The sequence below is a fragment of the Musa acuminata genome, chromosome BXJ3-8 (assembly GCF_036884655.1).
Source record: "Musa acuminata AAA Group cultivar baxijiao chromosome BXJ3-8, Cavendish_Baxijiao_AAA, whole genome shotgun sequence".
NCBI lineage: Eukaryota > Viridiplantae > Streptophyta > Magnoliopsida > Zingiberales > Musaceae > Musa > Musa acuminata.
Window position 1 is genome coordinate 44,722,213 of NC_088356.1, and position 19,844 is coordinate 44,742,056.

Genomic DNA, 19,844 nt, shown 5'->3' on the forward strand with positions numbered 1-19,844 from the left:
ACGGGTTAACAACCGTCGTTCTTTGTCATGAGGGTGCCGTCACTGGCAGTGAGAATAGACACGACGAAACGGGGCCAATGTTGCGCGTGCAAGCTTGGGAATCGTGAAACCAAGCGACGTTGCCGGTGTTCCTTCTAGAAGCCACCGGGATGAGCTTGGGACGTGCACGGCACGTGGCGTGTGTGTTCTACTGTTGTCAAGTGAGAGATGTTATGGGATTGGATTCGGATCAAAAAAGACGATCCGTATGATCCGAATCCAGCAGTTTAAACCAGTTTTACGAACAGTGATGATGCATACCCGATCCGATATGATTAATGGATCTAAGTCCAGATAGTGTCAGGAATTAAATCCAATATATAATAAATGAAATCAATTATTCAGTGGACCCCATTCACAATATAACGAATCTAAAGGCAAAATGATGAATCTTAGATCAATATGGTCGAGGCCGGCCTTTAGAAAGCGAAGACGGCAGCCACAGCGGCGGAGAGAGCGGCGAAGGCAGCACCAGCTGCGATAGGCGCCCCTGCTCCGCTAGGCGACGTCGTGGGGCTCAGCGCGTCTTCCTCCTCCGGTGCAGGCGCAGCAGCCAAGGATGGCTCCGGAGGGCTGCCGGAGATCGGACCCTCAGCTGGGATATCGTCGTCGCTGTCGTCGTCCAAGTCGGCGTCGGGGGTCGGCGCCGCGGCAGGGGAGTTCGAGGGCGATGTGGCGGCCTCCGGAGAGAGAGCCTTCGCTGGGGCGTGGGCGGAGGCGGGGGATGTGGCCGGGGAATGGGCGGCGGCGGGGGCGGTGGCGGGAACGGTGGCCGGGGCGGTGGAGGTGGAGGTGGAAGGGGCGGTGGCGGAGGCGGAGGCGGGGGATTTCGCCGGAGACTGGGCCGATTCCGGTTGCTCGGGCTTGGAGCTGGGCCCAGGAGCGGGTGCCTCGGCGGCTGCGGCGAGGCCGGCCGCAGCCAGGAAGAGGACGACCAACACGGTGGCGCGATACATTTTCCGGCGAAATCGAGGGACTAGGAGGAGGAAGAGGAAAATTAAGGATTGGTGAATGGGGCGATGGGAAGGAAGGAGGAGAGGAGCGCTCGATTTATAGGGATGGAAGGGGAAAACGTTCGAATCTGGGGAGGAGGAAGAGGGCCGAGGTCGGCGGCGGAGCCAGCAACGCGTCCGCTGATGCGAACGGCGCCGCGGGTGAAGCGGCGGGTGAAGCGGAGCGCAGGGAGGGGCCCGTATCGCTTCAGAACGAATGGCGATGCGGGAAGGGAAACGAAGAGGAATCGTTGATCAGACGGTCGAAATTGTGCCGATCTACGTCATTCAAGCTCAATCTAACGGTGCTCATGATGGGGACTCAAATAGGTCGAGCCGAAACATGAAGAGACTTGGGCCGTTATTGAGCCCACGTCATGCCGACTGCGAAGCATATAATAAGTCTTTTTATTTTTCTTTTTCCAATATTTCTTTCCAAAAAAAATAGTTTTACACTGAAATTAATCTAATGAATCCAATAATAAATAAACAATATTTTGCACTGATGAAATAGATTTAGTTAAATTATGAGTTATGACCACCTGCAAATGATCTCAAAGAACAGTCATAATATGTGAATGAGATTTAGAGGGACTCCTGTTCAATCATCTCAAGTTTATATTTCCAAATATTACTGAGAAATATTTTCTAGGAAAAATTAGTATATGAATCAAGATGAGATAATGAGCTTCTCTTTTTGTCTCTGGAATGCAGAAAAGGTAAAATCTGGCTTCTCCTGATGAAAAATGTCAATCTGCAGCTCTCTTCATATCTATGAAACATGCTGCTGCTCAAAAGGATCAGTAGCACTTGGAGAAGCAAATGTGAAAGGTATATTATACTGCAAGATTGAAGTTGAAGATCTGGTACAAGCCTCAAGCTCATTTTATGGCCAAAATGTCCAACTCCAATGGTGATTTGAGATAACCACTCAGAGAAGGGCTGAAGAGGCTTGGAGGCATTACTGAAGATTACTATATCCAAACATCTATTGTTCTCTAACAGATATCCAAGAAGAAAAGGCTCGAGTTAGTAGTAGAAGAGTTCATCTCCTGTCCAAATTTTGCTGATCTGTCTAGTGTTTGACATGGGGATCTTTCAAAGGCATGCTGTTGTTGATCGGAGGCCGGCGGCGGCCCGTTGTGTGGTAGTCCTTGTGCAGCATGTTGAACATTTCAGTGACTGCATCTGCTGGTTTTTTGGTTCCAATTCTCTGGAATGGATCATGAGATCCACGGTAGAATGGTTCAGCTGCTTTTGGCTTCAGTGTCTCAGCTGAATTCCCTCTTGTGCTCTTCTTGATGGTGGTTGTTGGTCTTGTCCTCAGTGCACTGTTGCTTCTGGATGTCTGAATCAGAAAACAAGTAGGCAATCATGTAGATTCTTGATGATGGTTTCATGTAGACCTAAACACATTGTGCTAAAGGTCTTGTATGTCAACTAACTTCAACTGTATGTGTGCGTGTGTGTGTGTGTGTGTGTGTGAGAGAGAGAGAGAGAGAGAGAGAGAGAGGGACCTTGTCATTCAGTTTTGTTGTTGAGCCCAATGACTTCTTTGGGGTGATATTTGGCAGTCCTGCATCAAGAAATCCAGGAACTTTCAATGAAATAAGAAATCTTTTGTGATCAGTGCAATTATAGCCATATAATCAAATTATATTCTAGCTACAGGATTGACTAACCAGTCAACTAGAGTGTGGTAATTATTACTTTTTTTCTTAGGCAAAAGGAGTGTATCTGTTACACTGATTCCATAATAAAAGATAGATAAAGGTAGAAAGATGTGGAGAAAGTATGTGCCAACACTCAAATTATTTGATATACTGAAACAATGCTCTCAATAAATTAAATGTTCTCTATGCAATCCTAGATTCCAAACCTTTTCAGATGAATGAGAGAAAAGACATCTTTGGTGGACACAAAGATAGATAATAATTTAACCATTTCATACAGGCACAAACTCATAAGATTGAGTGCATTGAGATAGTGAGGAGGAATAAAAGGACTGCCATAGTCACACTTCACAGTCTTCCCCTTCCCTCCATAAGCAGAGTTTCCTGCAGAAGTTTCTGCACCTGTTCCAACTGTGCTCATTACTTGCAAGCCTTCTGCACTCATCTTCCTTCCCCTTGGCCACTTGCTCCTGGTTATCCTCACTGCCATGGTGCATCTAAGTTCCTGTGGAACAAACCTTGCTCAAGAGACTCATGCTAACTCTGGGTAGAAAGTTTGAACTTACTGTGAGCAGCTGTGATCTCGAGTCCAACCTTTTTGGCACCCTTTGCATCATCATCATTCTTCTCAATCATCCCAACCACTAGAAAAGAGCATCTCAATAAGCAAATATGATTCCAATCAATCATGGCAAGTCAAAGATAAGGGAAGAGATGACCTACCTCTGTGGGCAGTAGCAAGGGAGTCACCAAGAGAAACCAAGTAGATCACAAGCACAAGGGAAAGGAATCTGAACCTTGTGCACCACATGACCAGAGAGAGTAGAGGAGAAGAGGTTACACAGAGAGGGATGTAAGTTTTTTATGGTGATGGAAGGAGAGTATCCAAAGCAGTAAAACAAAGGCAGGATTCCCCAACACACACTCAGCTTTCAAAGATCTGACTCTGCTCAGTAGTCCTTTTTTAACTACTCCCTAGCACTATAATACATCTTTCTCCCAGTTGGTGCTTTGGGTAACTCAAAAACATGAGGTTGAATCTGATTCTTTGCAGTGTTGGACTTTAGTCTCCTGCTGTTCATATTTTTTTTTTGCAAGATTGCTCTGAGCACAACTTAGCTTAATTATTCTTGCACTTCCATGGGAATATTTCCATCATCATGCAAGGCAAAGATTAACTGGTTTACATCAAACCAAGCAACACAACATTCTCTTCTTTTTTGTTAATCCAAAGCCTAGAGTTCAATCTTCTTGAAACCTTGTTTTCTGCCTATAGACAGAAGAAGGAGCTTGAGGACAGTAAGGATCAGAGCCACAAGTTACTGTACTTTAGAGCTTACTGAACAGAAAAAAGATGGCTACATCTAGCCACCAACCTTGTTCTCTCAAGGCCAAAGTGATCAAAGCAGAAGCAGAAGACTTCTACTGAACTGAAACATCAGAAATTGCAGCAAGGTTTCTTGGAGGAAAATGCATATCTGTTGTATCATTATTGATTGCTATGCTGTCAATGCCTACTGATGAATCAAAAGGGTATTGCAAAAGTTAGTGAAAGCATATCGGTTAGGCTCAGCCGACAATTTACTGCAACAGGGAATTGGGGTTAAGGCTCAGCATATGAATACAGGGGCAGAATTGGACTTGGTTATAACTAGAATGATTGAATGATCAACAAGCAAACAAAGCTTTTGATAAGAGCTCAATGGGATGTTTCAACGAAATTGCCATGACAAATAGGTTTCAGAGGTGAACTCTGCAAATGAATCAAATAACTGAATCTAAAACACAACATCCAAGTCCAGTTTCATATTTATTACAAACATTTGCAGGGCACAGGGTCCTGCTCATGCTGAAGGAAGCATAGAACTTCCTTCAGGCAATTGTTCATATATTACATACAGCACATGATTCAACCTAGATGTTGAGTTCTGTCTACTACTGATAGAAAACAAATTTACACAAGATTGCAGCATTGCAGTCGTTGCTTCAGAACAATTTTAATCATCCCACATATACAAGAACCGCCAATACCACCATCGCTCTTATGGAAACAAGAAGATCTCAGGACTGTGGGGAGGCTTTGCTCTCATTAAAGAGAGCATATGCATCGCTGTATATAGCAATGACATTCGACAGTACTGCAAGGCTGATCATGAAGATGGCCACGATCTTATCCCACTTTGTTGCGATGCCATGAGGGTCCCTGAAATAGGAGAAGCAAAGATAAGAAAACTTAAAGAGTTCAGGAGGTAGTAAATATTATGAAGGCACAAGAGTTAAGAAAGCATAAAATGAATCATGCTCTGTTGAATATCTAATAGGATCAAGTGCAAACTTGTTATTGTATACCTCATGCATGCAAACTGTATTTAGGATCCACATCAACTTTATGTCTGGAGCCACATGCCTACTCGATGCACACAATTATTATGAGGCCATTAGCAGAACTTGCTTATCAGCTCACCTCTCATTAGCAGAACTTGTTTATCTAACAGTACGATATTAACTAATTATATAGAAGTTCATCAATTTCCCATGACTTCTTTTAGATGCCAAGAGGCCATGCCCATGTGTGATTGAAGCTGTCTTCAAGACCCGCAACTCAATAAAAACCAGCAAAAGATATACATTTCAAGAAACAACAATCATACTGGAACACGACAATGCCACCAGCCAAAGAGACGTTGCCACTATGAATTGCTAGGACTCACCTGAGAGTAATGGCAGCAGGAAAAATGAACCCAATACAAACTGCGGCAGTTGCACCGGTAAATTGAAAGGCATCCCATATGCTGGGAATAAAATTTGCAGCCAAGAAAACAACTGACAGAAGCACCGCCGTAATTATAGCAAATCTCTGATTGTCAGAAGACAAAGGCCTGGCTGATGGAAAAAGTAGGCCATCCACATTGAGACGGAGGGCATGGAAGATCATAGGGAACACAAGCATGAGGTGCACAGCATAGCTAACTCTGACCGCATCATTGAGGACAGAGCTGTATGGAATACCGAGATTGGAGTCAAAGTTGGCCAGCACGTCATCAAGTGTGGCTTCACCAAAGAGTAGAAAACCAAAGAAGCTCGTGGTTAAGTAGACTGTGGAACAAAGTGCTAGTGATGTCCGCACCACGGGCTTTATCTGGGAAGGATCCTCAAGTTCGTTTTCTATAGGGTGAACTGCAGTATAAGAGAGAAAACATTTCTTAGTCTATACAAGAATACAATTCTTTAATGAGCAAAAGGAACCAGTAACCTTTTAAGTAGGAAACATAGTCCTGATAAATGATAATATCATGTAGATAGGAAAGAAATAGTTAATGCTGAGCATGGGATAGCTACAGTTTCACATGACAGATAATAAAAGACCTTTCTTGAACAGTTTTAGATGCAATTTCAGTGTCCATACCATTGTAATGGCAGATATAAGCAGTCACAATAACTGGGACAACTGTGAAGAAGTTCCAGACAGATGCCAAATCCGGGATATTTGGAAACAACTTGGGCATTGCAATGCTTCCAGCCAACAATTTCACAATAGCAATTCCTGCTGTAATTATGACAAATACAACTGCAAGGGCAACTGATACGGCAGATGTGAACCTCAGTGAATCTGCCAGAAGAGAGATAGTACAGTCAGCTTCATTCTGAATATAAAAAAAATTAAAAAAGCAGAAATGCAAAAGGAAATGACAATTTGACTTTCTGAGAAATCTCCTTGATTAGTATAAGAGCTAACCCACACGCTTGAAGCATGCCAAAGGAGCAAACACTGCCAGCATAGAAACCAGAAGAATGAAAAACCGGCCAGTCCACCAGTGTTGTCCAAACCATCCTTCCAACACACCAAAGTGGTGGTTGCCACCAGAAGATGTTCCAGAAAGCACATCACCTTGCAACATAATCACATTTGAGATTCAAGCTTACAGGGCAAACAACAAATGGATGAAGCAAGTTATGCAAACACATATTAGAGCAAATTATCTGAAAGCATTTGAAGTGAATGAAACCGTAACAGAAACTGGCACCTACAAACTTCAATGATTTGTTCAGCTATGTTTTTCAAGACAATGGCATCGAGGAAAAGAGGGTTGCCAAGGAAAATTTAAGACATGAAACCTTTGACATAGCTCTCATACTTGATGAGACCTAAAGAAAAAGCGAGCATTCTTATACAAAATTCTGTGTATACACTGGCAAAACCATTTCACTCTTTACCTCAGTATATGAAAGTAAATCAATTAACTTAAACTACGATATCTGTAACAGCTACCGCCCACGAAAACACAAAATAACATTAAAGGTGGCCAAGAATTGAAGGTCTTGAGATCTAGCTTCTTCTAGAGCTTATCAAAACTGGTCTTATGACAGGTAATTGGAAACTGAAACTTAATCAAGAAGCCTGCCAATACCAATATGTTGAACAATACACTAAGAGAATCTATGTGGCAGATAGCATACCGATAATAATCATGTATACAATCAACACGCCGACATTGTTCACGATAATACATAACTGAGTCAGCACCTTGCCGGTCCTTCCAAATGCATCTCCCATAACTCCTCCATATGAAACTGTTTTTCCAGCTCGGCTGAACCTGGTCAACATGTCGATCGATGCCTCCGTGAAGAAAGCAAAGAATATGATAAGGAGGATCCCAGGAACCAGCCCCAGGACTTTCATGGTGGCGGGCAGGGACATAATCCCGGCTCCAACTATGGTAGTAGACAGGTTAAAGACAGCCCCAGCAAAGGAAGCTCCATTGAACTCATCAGACTCCCCAGTTTCCTCCTGCTTGCTTGGTAACAGGGGAGCCTCCTCTTCGAGGATCCTTTTGCCCCTCCGCTGCCCATTGTTACCAACGGGAGAAAAGTTCCCAATAGTCATTGTTATCGCAATATCAGATTTTTTATGAGTCGAGATCAAATGCTTCGGTAAGTTTTATTCATGCGATGGAACGGTTTCAATCGAAGAGCCGAAAAAGATCACTTTTTTAGAACGAAAACAACAACCCGACGGGTTTCCAGCAGCGATTTTGTGCTGGAACGATTGACAACCTACACAAGACCGCAATTCACACTGCGTTCTATGGAGCAATTATCACCAGAAGAAATTGTACAGAAAGGATAGAACCTAACAAATCCCAGAACCTCGCAGCCCAAAGCCAAGAAGAAAAATAAGGGCTTTCCTATCTCCTTCCCAGTCTACAGAGGGACCTCAGGTGGATGTTTCGTAATTGCTCGACTCTGATTTGACTAAGAAATGGGGAGAAAATACTGAGGAAGCGAAAAGATGATATTTTCACAGCTCGGAGACCGGGACTGTCGTGAATCGTGCTGTCTCAAAGAAGAGCTCCCGAGATCCGTGGATTTCCCGTCGCTCTAAGGCCGTCGGAGAGGAAAAGGAGGCAGCTTTCTCTCCTCCCGTCGTAGGAACCCGTCGAGGGGAAGAGAATTCAGCGATGGATCTTTCTTTTTCACCCGTAATTATTCCTATTTATTGTAGGAATGCAGTTTTAATGAATTGACATTTAAACCCTTCTTTTAATGGCATGTTTTCCTCTATTTATGTAACGATTTACGACCCATGCGAAGGCTAATATCGTCATTCCACGTCCCAATATGGCAAGATGAGTTCGAGTTGGCTGGACATGAACACCAAAAAGTCCTTGAAAATTCCTTCTCTCACATGCATACAACCCACCCACTCACTACCTTGATGACGTAGATGGCTCGTCAGATGGGCCCATTGACGACCCCGAGATATTCCTACAGGTAGATTAGGCGGGTAACCGTAAACGAGTATCAGAAGTGCTCCACTAGGGCAATTTATTGGGCAAGAGTAATTTCGAGAATTACGTTTCTCACATGGACACTTTATACCCATTTTGCTACCTTGAAGAGGTAGATTGCTCGTCAGATGGGCCCACGCACAACCCTGAGATGCCTCTACACGTAGACAAGGCGGGTAACGTATAAACGGGTACGGAAAGTGTTGCTCTAGAGGGATTTATATGGACAAGAGTAATTGCAGCAAAAAAGCCTTTCACCAATAAAATGAATTTTTTAGACTTTTATTGTTAATCATAAGAGTATATTCCCGGAAATAAAAAATATTGTATTTATGTACGTTAAATATAAGAAGATCAAATAAATGTGAAATATGATGATGTAATTTTATTATAATAAAACTATAAAATCATAAAAATAAAAGGAACAAAAAAAATCTAATTTTATCACTTTCTATTTTCTATTTTAGAAAAAAGAGTTCTAATTAGTTTACTTTGAATCTCATGAGTTTGAATTAGAGAAATAGTCATAGTCTCCCACACAGAAACATTACTTTTCCAATCATTAGATTAGATTTGATACATGCAAATGATTTTTATTGATAAATAGTATGAACAATATTTAATATTTTTATCTATACGCTAATTCGATAAAAAAAATTTATTTAATCTCGAATTATTAGTAATTATATATTTTTTATCAATTGCAGAAAACACACAAAATTATAATACTACTTTCCACTACAAATTAAAATTCTAACTTGGAGATTACAATTTTATTGTTATTATTACTATTACATATTGAAAAATCTCTAAAAAAAATTGATGGACATCAATAAATCACATAAGTATGACAATAAAGAAGGATAAAAATAATCAAAAAATCAAATTCATATAACCTTATAATCTCTCTTAACTCTGGATCTCACACCTCAAACTTAAAACTCATATTAAATATAATAATAATTTGTCTCATGTGATTTTACTATTTTGAAATGGATCCAAAAAAGATACTATTAAAATAATTCAACCTCTATGAGATTAAATTTGGATTGTAACTTATATAAATAATAATTTATTTATGTAAAATAATAATAATTTGAGAGGCTAATTAATTACATTTAATACTTTCAAATTTGAGAGGCTAATTAATTACTTTCAAAGTTGTTAATTAAAATATAAAAATCTTAAGATAATTTTTAAAAATATAAAAAATTAAAGATAACTAATTACAAAGAATAATCTATCTTCTTCCTCTTTTTATATGTCTCTTTTTAACTTCTTCCACTCATCATCTTCGTTATAGACCCCCTTTTGTATAAACTTGCCTTTGGTGTCAAAAAGATAACTTCTAAAAACCACAAAGATTAGCTTCTACAGACAACCGATCACTAAAGTCATTTAGAACATGGATGCATAATGCAAAGATTTTAAGGTCTGCTTACAGTTCCCATCTCCCACCATTAATTTCAAGAACAAGAAAGTGAAGACTCACTTCAAGGCCGATGTCACAGACCTTCAAATGAACTCTCTTCTGCTCCATTTCTCTGCCAATGCAAGCTTCCAATTTCCCCATGATTTAATTATCTCTGTGCAGTCTGATTTGAGACCCTTCAATGACACTTGCTATGGGTTCAAATCTGCCAGCAAGGAATCCATCTTCTGCTCCAAGTGTTGATCGTGGTCAATCTTGTAGCTTCCAAGCATCTGAACTCTGCCATGTTCTTAGAACAGCATCAGATTCCAACATCTCCAACACAGTTGTCAAGGCTCAGCTTTACAGGGATTCTGTGCTCATTTTGGGGCAACACGAGGACATGCAGTGCAAACATCAACTATATTTATATAGCTTCATGGTTATGATGGGATGCATCATTGAGTTCTTGGCTGCTGAGAGTTGCTGCTGAAAGCAGCCATTTGCATGACATTTTGTAGCTGTTCATCCCATGCATTGGGCATCTGCAAACAGAAGCAGAGAGATGAGTCCTGCTAGGTAATGCTGGAGCAAACAAGTATCATTCATACTGGACTATGGAAATGACCAGTTCTATTCATCACTGGTCGATGCGACTTCTTCTGTTGACATCAGAAAGCATATTTAGCTACTTATCATTTTCGACGGAATCAGCAACTCAGAAAACTTTCCACGGTATTTGATTTGATCATGTTCTACCAGTTTCTAATGAATAAAAATGTCATGGATCCATTTTTACTGTGCAGGAGCAAGAAAAGCTAGTATGTGATGTCCAAAACCTGATAGATCATAGAACATCAGGAAAACTCTCCTAGATAAAATCCAAGAAATTTTATTGAAATGCATATCAATCAATTTATCTTTCTAAATGTATACATGTATACATCTTAACACTAACAGGGATCAGAGCAGCATGAAGTTGAGCAAGTCACAGTAAAATAGCTGAATTAAATGAGATTAAGCCGATGCAGCTTGAGATGCCATGATCTGCCGTCTTATAAGGTTAGGAAATTATAACCACATTAAGCAAGGTTTGTCACAGATTACGTTTCCAAGTGAATGCTAAGCAGTTTCACACAATTACTGGGAATTCATGCTAGAAATTATTATTTCTTACCAATGTTTGTATGAGAATATTTTTTTTAGAGAGAGAGAGAGAGAGAGTTCTCAAAGAATCATTAGCTATCTCAGCCTAATGGAAACTAAAATGGACAGCCATCTGAATTGTCCATTGTTTCTGATTTAATATAACCAAACATATTCAAGGAATGATAAGCAAGAATTATCTGAAGACAACACACTCACCGAGTTCACTGCTCTTCTGAATGCATTTGGATGGTTTAGATTGCCAGATATTTCAGCTTGCACCAGTCCTTGTTGAGATAGATGCATTTGAGGATGAACCGCATCAGGCGAGAAACCAATCGCGGATGAAGTCCCGCCATGAGACTGAAGAAACTGTCACAGAAACAAGAACATGAGTGCAGATGACTAAACATGCATGTTGATGTGATTCTGATTAGTTCTTGTGCTACATACATCCTTCGAGAGAAGTGATTCTATGTTGAAGTCCAGCCTTGGATTCACAGCTGCAAGCTTCATCGACAGGAACTGTTGCAAGGAGGAACACACACAAACAAACAAGCTATCAATTGTCTGATGAAATTAAGAGTTTACATCACCATGGAAATCATACCTCAACCTGCTGCTGCAGTGATTGAACATAGTTGATGATCTCATCAAGCATTACTGCCTTTCCTGTGACCTAAGCCAAACATTATACTGCAGTAAGAATCTTTTACAGGGTTCAGAAACCTCAACTCTTGAGAGAGAGTCAGGTTGAGAGACCTACTTTGCTGCAACCAGGAACAAGTTCCTGAAGGAGCTTCATCCTCTGGCTAATCTTCTCCCTTCTCACCTGAAAATAAACATTCAATCCGTGTGCAGTGAGTGAGGGCATTTCTCGTGCTGAAAGATCAAACGAGTGTGTTCATCCCAAGACACATGCATCCTTCAATGGTGTCAAGAACCTTACTCTCTCTGCAAGACTGTGGCTGTTCGTTGCCTGGCCGCGCCGAGCTCGAACATGGATGTAGTCTTCCTTTGGTGCTTCTGAGGCATCCTTGTCATGCTTCCCGTTAGGCTTAGCAGTGGAGCTGCTCTGCTCAGCCTTGTGATCAGTGTCCACACTCTCCGTCTTGGCTTCAGCAGCCATTTGTGGGTCTCCTCGCTCCGCTTCTAACTCCTGTAATCAGTTGCAGGCAAAACAAAGAAAGGTAAGATCAAAGAACAGATGAAAACTCGATGGAAATTGGATGACAAGTACCTCGCTGGATCTTCTTCTTTTCTTAGCAGCAAGGTCTTTGGAGGAAGAATCTGCATTCTCATGCCCACCCCCAACCCCACTGGGAACAGCAGCTTCGCCAGGCTCAACATCATGCAACGAGGCATCTTTTGCCATGTTGATATCGATGTTGTGAATCTGAGCACCGGCCAAATGAGATGCGCCAAAAGGAGTCGCCATGCCGCCCAAGCTTGCGGCACTGAAGCAAGAGAACCTCGCAGCTCGCTTGATGAAAGCCGAATCAGCCGGGAAGTGAGACAGGGTTGGGGTGAGGATCGGAGGGCCACTCGGGAGGAAGGTTCCTCCTCGGGACGATGAATCTGAAGGAGTCCAGCCGTCGTCGAACCTTGAAGTCGCAGGAACTGGTTTGGCAATGGCAGGCATATCACTCTCACACAGCTTCCAGAGGCTGGGATTGAAGGAGTCCTCCATGGAACCTCTCTGGTCACCGGGAACGATGCCTACCGATGGGTTCCGGAATTGCCAACCAGAAGAAAACCCAGCATTGCTGTAAGTCAAATGGTGCTCATTCTTCTCCGAGCTGCATTCATCCCTTTCGTTCATGTCCATTTCACCGCTCCTCCCCGCAACAGCTGGATCGATCAAGCTCAGAACACCAGACCTCGATTCATCGAGGCAGTCCAAGGAGACGAACAATTAGGACAAGATCATGTGTTCGATCAAAGAAGGTGGTGGATTAATGGGTGACAGTGGTGAGAGCAAAGACCCCAAGACACAAAAAGGAATTGAACAAAGGACACAGACACACAGCTGTAAGCAGGGTTGAAAAGACAAAAGGCAGGCGCAGAGAATCCCCTCCCCTCCTCGCCCCTCTCCTCTCCTCTCCTCTCCTCAGAGGAAAATTAAGTAAAGGTGCATTGGGTGAAGAGAGATCACTGTAGCAGAGCCAACCCAGCGCACACTAACCACCACACCTCTCCTTGAGTCAGTGCAAGGTAAAAATCCAGCTCAAGATTCCTTTCTACTCATCTCACCCTCCCTGTCCACCACCATAACCAATTGAAAAGATTTTGTTCTTGCTGTCATCAACTGGTCAAGAACAACTCTCTGGAGGCTGATGCTGTCATGTCTCAGGCACTTAATAAACAGTGAACAGGAAAGAGAGAAAGTGATGGAGGGGAATTGATGGACAAAAGAGAGCTTATTTGCATTGTTTATTGCAACTCTGACATACTCTGCATTCTTTTTTGCCATTTCAACTCTGCGGAGCTTTGTTTCTTAACTTGACATGCCACAATCTTTCAGCTTGCCAACCATTACAGTGTTATCATATTAGGATCTTCTCAATGATTTGGGTTACAATAATAACAGGTGTAATGGTTCTTTTTCTCTGGACACAGCAAGATGCCACCACCATCACCAACAATTCCATGGTTTCAAGATCTGTTCGAGACAAGGCTCACTCACAGCTCCACTTCCATGACTTCCTCAGTCTTCAGCTTGATCTCTCCTCCGCAGCTGGAACCAAGAGGTGGTGAATCAAATCCACATTGTGCTCGCAATACCTGGTCAAAATATGCAGGATTAATCAAGATGATAAGATTGCATAAATATATGACAAAGAAATTGGATCTGTCACTGGCCACTATGGATTGTTTAAGAGCTACATAACAGTGTTGGGTGGTGCACAGTGCATAAACTATGAGTGATAGATAAAGATGATGAATGATAAGACATAGGACTTCGTGGGAAGAAGTCTTAAATTGGCATAAAATAAATAAAGTCGGTTGTTTTATGGTCAAAGATTCGACAGATATAAGAAAAATACTTATCATGAGAACATATTATTATTCAACAGTGAGATCTTTGAGGATATTGTGATGAACACATAACAACAGTTATTTAGTGTTTACACAATGTACAAATAGGGGTATGTTTTCAATGGTAGAATTAAATTTCATCAAGCATAGAATGCAATATTGTTTGCAACAATAATTTATCAAACTGTGAGATGCTCTGTGGAAGTGCCAACCCTAAAATATTTATGGACATGGCCATAAATTTTGATTGCTTAAAAATCAACTATTACTAATTTCAAACAACTGCTAATATTTAATTGATTTAGAGGTTAGGAATTGCTATCATGTTTGATGTTGATATTTCTTGTTGTCTTGAACACTCAACAAGCATATCAATCACACAAGAAATAGAGAAAGAAACATCAATACACCTCATACCTACAGAATATCCATCCATTCTAGCTTCTCAAAGTTAAGCCATTTAGGTAGGTTTTGCAAGATCATCTCAATGAGCTCTAGGAATAGATTCTTCTGTGACATAATTTGATCCTACCACCGCATGTGAGGCTCTGATCCCTAGCATATTATAATCAAATTCATCGTGATTATATATCGCATTTCGGGAACCGAGCTTGCTTAGAGCCACCAATAAATTAATCAAATTTTCCTTATACTCTTCTTCATCATTGATATAAACACTACAATAGATATAAAAAAACACTAATTGATTACATGGGTCCAAACAAGAAGGCTTCTTTGGCTTTTGATTTCACCTAGCATTTTTACTCCTCAAATGTAATGGTCTGTCAATGGAAAAAAGATGACTGACTCAAAGCATAAAGCCAATGGAGCTCAACCTTACTCACGTAGGGAAAAGGGCAGTAGATTCCTTAGATGCCTCACTGGGGATTAGAGTATGTGAGACTTTGTCATCACCCAATGGGCATCTCCCATGTGTCCCAATCCTTTTATATGATTTGGGGCCCTACATGTCAAAAGCTTGGGAAGGTTGTGTGTAGGCTACATATTTAATGTGGCCAACCCCCCCAGCATGACTGTAAAAGAAGAGACTAGTATGCATGGGATTAGTTGGCATGGCACTCCTTTTGGGAAAAGCTCAAACAAAGGAGCAAACATGGACAGGGTGGGGATTCCAGATCTGTCAGGGTTTGGTCCACCCTAAGTTTTCCACCAAGGACCCCACCATAGATATAGGAACAATTTGTGATACCCCATTTCATCAATTCATTCCCCAGTCCAAGTACATTGCAAAAAGTCTCACCTTGCATGAATGATTAATGTTATGCAATCTTATTTCTATAAAGAGAGATTATTTTGGTGTCTTGAATCCTAATTATTTAGAGGCATGTGATTATCGAGAAGTTGACATCACTTGTGAATCATTCCTTATAAATTTTTTTTTCTAACCCTAAGCATAAATTATATAGCACACACTACTAGTTAGTTTAATCATAGGATTAAAATAGTCATACCCAAGTCCAAGTCCAAGCCATGACATAATGTTTGAGGTTTCAATACCCATTCCTTATATGATAATGCCATTAGTGACTAAATAATTATATTACTACATCAATCAACCACAAGGACTCCATAACATGAACCCAAATGTTATAAATGGAATTAAGAATGCTCATAATTTACACATAATGGATCAGCTCAAGAATTAAATGCAGAAGGAACAAGAAAAAGAGAAACAGGAATGTGAAAGAAAAACTCAATTAGGCACATCAAACTTCACATAAGAGAAAGTGCTCGTCACTATGGGCAAAAATGAAAATAGATGCACAAGATGTTAAGCAAGGTTTCGAACCCTCGATCTACAGATGCACATGTTAAACAAGATTTCGAACCCTCGATCTAGAGATGCACAAGATGTTAAACAAGGTTTCGAACCCTCGATCTAGAGATGCACAAGATGTTAAGCAAGGATTCAAACCCTTGATCTAAAAGAATGAGACCTGAATATACATCATCAAACTAACTGGTTGATTGTTCCTATAATGTGTTGAATGAGAGAAGATGTGGTTGGGATTGGGTGATAAATGCATTTCCTCCAATGAACACAACATCATGATGCCATGGGATTCAGCAGGTGCTCCCTTCCCTTACAAACATTTCTTGTAACATTTACCTCAGGACCATTTCTAGACCTCATCCTATTCCCACAAAGGTTTTGTTACCTTCTCCAACATGATATGATCCCATCTACCTTGTATTGGACCTACCCTATTCCCCTTGATCTACAAGAACCCTTATAATTGTAGTTCCTTCTTTCCTGGTAAGGTTGAAAGAGACTTTTAAAGCCATTACCAAGAGTACCATGAATGCACCCACTATCTATGTGAAAGTCCCTTCACAGATATCTGTTACTAGGAGGGAAAAAAGGATAAGGTTGTAAAGTTATGATAAAAGAATTAACATTGAGAAGGGCCGGACAGAGAATTAGAAGTCCAGATATAATGACCAATAGAAAATGGAGTTAATGAACATGCCATTAATTTATCATGGTGAAGAAAGAAAGCATGGGTAAGATAGTGGCAGTACATCTCAACTGCATTTGAAGACCTAACAATGCCATGTGACAACTATTTAAAATCTAAGAGTTTGGTTGTAAGAGTAGGTGGATAGAGTGACAACAATAGTGATGATCTTTTGGGGTCATCAGTATCCTCTCTATTGCAATATGAATCCATTTCAAGATCCCTCAATGTATTTGACTTCAATAATGGAAAGAAGTAAAGACAGATCTTGACTCAAAATATTTTTGCCAGAAACTGGATTTTACTAGTAATTTTGAGCGGTTCTCTCTCAAGTTTTTGATACAGAAGGACAAGAAAGTATTAGAGCTATCTTAGACTCCATTTCATGGATCGCCTCTTTCAGGCATTTCCTTAGATAGAAAACTGCCTTGAAGAAAGTAAATAACAAAACCTAATCAATGTACATTTTGCACACCTACATCCAATAGGAAACATGCTATGGGTAGGGTGGTTAGAAAAATAAAGGTTCTTTGGTGATAATCTATGAACCATATCAAAATAATATAGAAATGGTTACAAACAATATGAACAAGAAATTATATTATATCTTGTAGCTAACCTTGACCTTGAGCCTTTGAGAAATAATCCAACCTACTTGAATTATATCCATGCAACAACAGTTGTTGCATGCTTGATCTTCTCTCTCCTTACTCTTGTTTACATTTGTTCAATAGAGATGAGAACAAACAAACTAGTAGTCTAAAAGTAGAGTGAGGAAGGGGGGCCACCAACCATTTTATGTTACCCAGGATGATTCCCACCTATCAAAGAGTCATAACAATTAATTCTAGCTATCAAAAAGTCTGAATGTTTCTTTTTATTTTTCCAAGATGACTTGAATACAAGAAAGATATATGCATTATATTTTTGGAGAAAATAAGCTTGAGTCACATTAATTTCAGAGTTATGAGAAGATAAATAATTTCTCTCACCTAAATTTTGCATATGTTACAACTCCAAAAGTCTAATCTTCATCGAAGTCAAATTTAAGAAAGCATGTGTGTGATTGTGAAGGAGACATTTGAGAAAATATTTTTACAAGGATAACACACCTAGTACCTTGTAACTTCCTTTCTATATTTATCAAGATCACATTACCTTTAATGCTATTAAACAATTTCCATCCAATAAATCACCTTATCAATGGATAGGCAGACGTGTTTAAAGGATCCTTTGCTTCTTAAACCACACCATTTCCTTTACGATTGTCAGTCATACTGGATGAGTGTTGTAGCACAAATCAACCTGATGGAATTTCATGGCCACGAAACTGAGAATCCTTATCATAGGATGCTTCTTTTACCAAATGCTTTTGCTTTCAACAATACATATACCTGCCAAAGGAAAGAGCAAGTGAGTCCTTCATAAGCACACAGAAAGAGACACAGTAGTACTCAACAAAGGATGATAGCAATAAAAAGGCCAGTAGAAGAGTCAAACAACAAGTTAAACTTTGTACAAGGAGTTAAACAACAAGCACCACAGTTAACTCTTCCACAATCAACTTGAAAAGATTAAGTTCCTTAACATATGTGGAATCACGATTAAAAGATTTAGTTCACTACTCAAGCAAGAGACACAGATTTAAGATCAAGAAAAGAAAAAAAGGATCATGCTGAGACTTCGATGAATGTTCAAACAAATCAGCTTCCCCTTCATTGGTTCAAACTAAGATGATCAGTCCCGATATGGTAGCGACCGAAGGTCGAACTGAGGGAGCTTCAGGACCAACAAATAGAAAGCCTGTGAATCCAAAGAATATCCCCTGGTAGCAATTCGAACAAATTTGATGGATAAAGCACAAGGAAACCCATCATTCCATCACCAAATCACGACATATCAAGCATAAAAATTTTCTAATCGTCTACCATTAATCGACAAAGTTAACGCTCAATACAAACTCGTCGAATCCGTTCCAAGTACACCACGAACTTCTCTTTCCTTATCAACTCCCCTCACAAAATCACATTTTTGGCCCCGAAATCGTCGTGTGAATCAGCAATGACTACAAGGACCATTAAATTGAAGACAATCAAGATTACCCTAAGTCAAAATCGCAACGAGATGAAACCAAACAGAAAAAATTATGGATGATATCCCACCGAGCAGTTCGACTGGGGCACCGAACTCCGCTGGAAACGGCGAGAGGGATGATGAGGTGAAACCCTACCCTCCTTTTGCCGCCGGAAGGAGGGAGAAACAACGGAGATTGACATATTTCTTTCTTGAATTACTAGAAAAATAAATAAATAATAAACAAAAATTATATATATATATATATATAATCGTACTTAATCAGATTACATTTGAAATTAAAATAAGCTACATTTGATCACAAAACCTATTAAAAATTTATTTTTAATAATTAATTTGTTATAAAATCTTAAAAATAGAAAAAAAAAGAAGATATTAATTAATTTAGAACTATGCCTTGGAAGTTTAAGTTGGTTTGGTGGAAACTAATTAAGCTATACTTGAAATTTAATTAAGTTATACTCGATTACAATATCGACTTAAAAAATCTAAAATTGTAATAATTAATTATTGTAAAACTATCAAAAAATATAAAAAAGTACTAATCGTCTTATTTGTTATAAGAAAGTATGCATTAGTTTAGTAGAACTTGATCAAGTTACACTCGATCACAATATTGATTCAAAAATTCTAAATTTTGATAAAATATTATAAAGCTAAAAAGCATTAATTATCTTAAAATTATACTTAATTAGTTTGGTAGAAGTTTAGATTGCTTTAGTGAAAATTGATTAAGTTACGCTCGATAAAAATCTTTAATTTTGATCATTAATTATAATAAAATAAAAACAAATACTAATCTGACTTACTATAATGCCCTAATGGTTCTGTGGATGTTTAGATTAGTTGAGTAGAAGGTGATCAAGTCACACACCTCCAAATTGAATTAAGTTATATTTGATCATAAAATCGATTCAAGAAATCCTAATTATTATAATTAATTAGAATATTAAAAGAAATCCTAATGGTTCTTATGTGAAACTTTTTGTTGATTTAGTGGAGGTTAACTCAATTATCCTGAAATTAAAATAAGTCACACAATCAATATAAAAAAATCATCAATTTCAATTAGTTTTTTTTATCATTTATAATAAAAAAAAAGATGCCCCTAAATATAAACCAAGTGCTACTCAAAAGGACAACCACAGGTTCAAAACAAACATTTATAGTCCACATAAAAG

General features: G+C 39.6%; 3 protein-coding genes and 1 long non-coding RNA gene across 5 annotated transcripts; all 4 read right to left on the bottom strand.

Annotated features, from left to right (window-relative positions):
• Nucleotides 1–290: 290 nt before the first annotated feature.
• LOC103996362 (uncharacterized) lies at nucleotides 291–3,703 on the bottom strand. 2 transcript variants are annotated; one of them, XM_065163183.1, is made up of 4 exons: nucleotides 3,428–3,703; nucleotides 3,271–3,348; nucleotides 2,549–2,607; nucleotides 291–2,379 (listed from the first exon to the last, which is right to left on the bottom strand). In XM_065163183.1, the coding sequence occupies exons 1-4, from the start codon at nucleotides 3,513–3,515 to the stop codon at nucleotides 2,107–2,109; spliced, it is 498 nt and encodes a 165-aa protein (XP_065019255.1). In that variant the 5' UTR covers nucleotides 3,516–3,703; the 3' UTR covers nucleotides 291–2,106. The 2 variants fall into 2 exon arrangements, with proteins under 2 accessions (XP_065019255.1, XP_009415545.2); XM_009417270.3 differs by having other exon boundaries at nucleotides 3,428–3,539.
• Nucleotides 3,704–4,483: 780 nt separating this feature from the next.
• LOC135645547 (amino acid transporter AVT6A-like) lies at nucleotides 4,484–8,158 on the bottom strand. The gene is made up of 5 exons (XM_065164038.1): nucleotides 7,163–8,158; nucleotides 6,441–6,593; nucleotides 6,111–6,314; nucleotides 5,416–5,881; nucleotides 4,484–4,907 (listed from the first exon to the last, which is right to left on the bottom strand). The coding sequence occupies exons 1-5, from the start codon at nucleotides 7,587–7,589 to the stop codon at nucleotides 4,766–4,768; spliced, it is 1,392 nt and encodes a 463-aa protein (XP_065020110.1). The 5' UTR covers nucleotides 7,590–8,158; the 3' UTR covers nucleotides 4,484–4,765.
• A 1,724-nt stretch (nucleotides 8,159–9,882) lies between these two features.
• On the bottom strand, nucleotides 9,883–13,235 carry LOC103996360 (transcription factor bHLH49). Its single transcript, XM_009417268.3, has 7 exons — nucleotides 12,291–13,235; nucleotides 12,000–12,209; nucleotides 11,817–11,882; nucleotides 11,661–11,729; nucleotides 11,504–11,575; nucleotides 11,270–11,422; nucleotides 9,883–10,449 (listed from the first exon to the last, which is right to left on the bottom strand). The coding sequence occupies exons 1-7, from the start codon at nucleotides 12,876–12,878 to the stop codon at nucleotides 10,363–10,365; spliced, it is 1,245 nt and encodes a 414-aa protein (XP_009415543.2). The 5' UTR covers nucleotides 12,879–13,235; the 3' UTR covers nucleotides 9,883–10,362.
• A 220-nt stretch (nucleotides 13,236–13,455) lies between these two features.
• LOC135645548 (uncharacterized) lies at nucleotides 13,456–18,854 on the bottom strand. The gene is made up of 3 exons (XR_010498822.1): nucleotides 18,732–18,854; nucleotides 17,766–17,963; nucleotides 13,456–13,834 (listed from the first exon to the last, which is right to left on the bottom strand). It is a non-coding gene; the product is annotated as an uncharacterized LOC135645548 (long non-coding RNA).
• Nucleotides 18,855–19,844: the final 990 nt, after the last annotated feature.

Coding starts and splice junctions, on each gene's coding strand:
- LOC103996360 (XM_009417268.3), bottom strand. CDS start 12,878: ATGGACATGAACGAAAGGGATGAATGCAGCTCGGAGAAGAATGAGCAC. Junction 11,730..11,816: donor TTGTTCCTGGTTGCAGCAAA/GTAGGTCTCTCA, acceptor TGTTTGGCTTAG/GTCACAGGAAAGGCAGTAAT. Junction 10,450..11,269: donor TCAGAAGAGCAGTGAACTCG/GTGAGTGTGTTG, acceptor TTCTGTTTGCAG/ATGCCCAATGCATGGGATGA.
- LOC135645547 (XM_065164038.1), bottom strand. CDS start 7,589: ATGACTATTGGGAACTTTTCTCCCGTTGGTAACAATGGGCAGCGGAGG. Junction 6,594..7,162: donor TGTATACATGATTATTATCG/GTATGCTATCTG, acceptor TTATGTTGCAAG/GTGATGTGCTTTCTGGAACA. Junction 4,908..5,415: donor CCTGCTGCCATTACTCTCAG/GTGAGTCCTAGC, acceptor CTCCTATTTCAG/GGACCCTCATGGCATCGCAA.
- LOC103996362 (XM_009417270.3), bottom strand. CDS start 995: ATGTATCGCGCCACCGTGTTGGTCGTCCTCTTCCTGGCTGCGGCCGGC.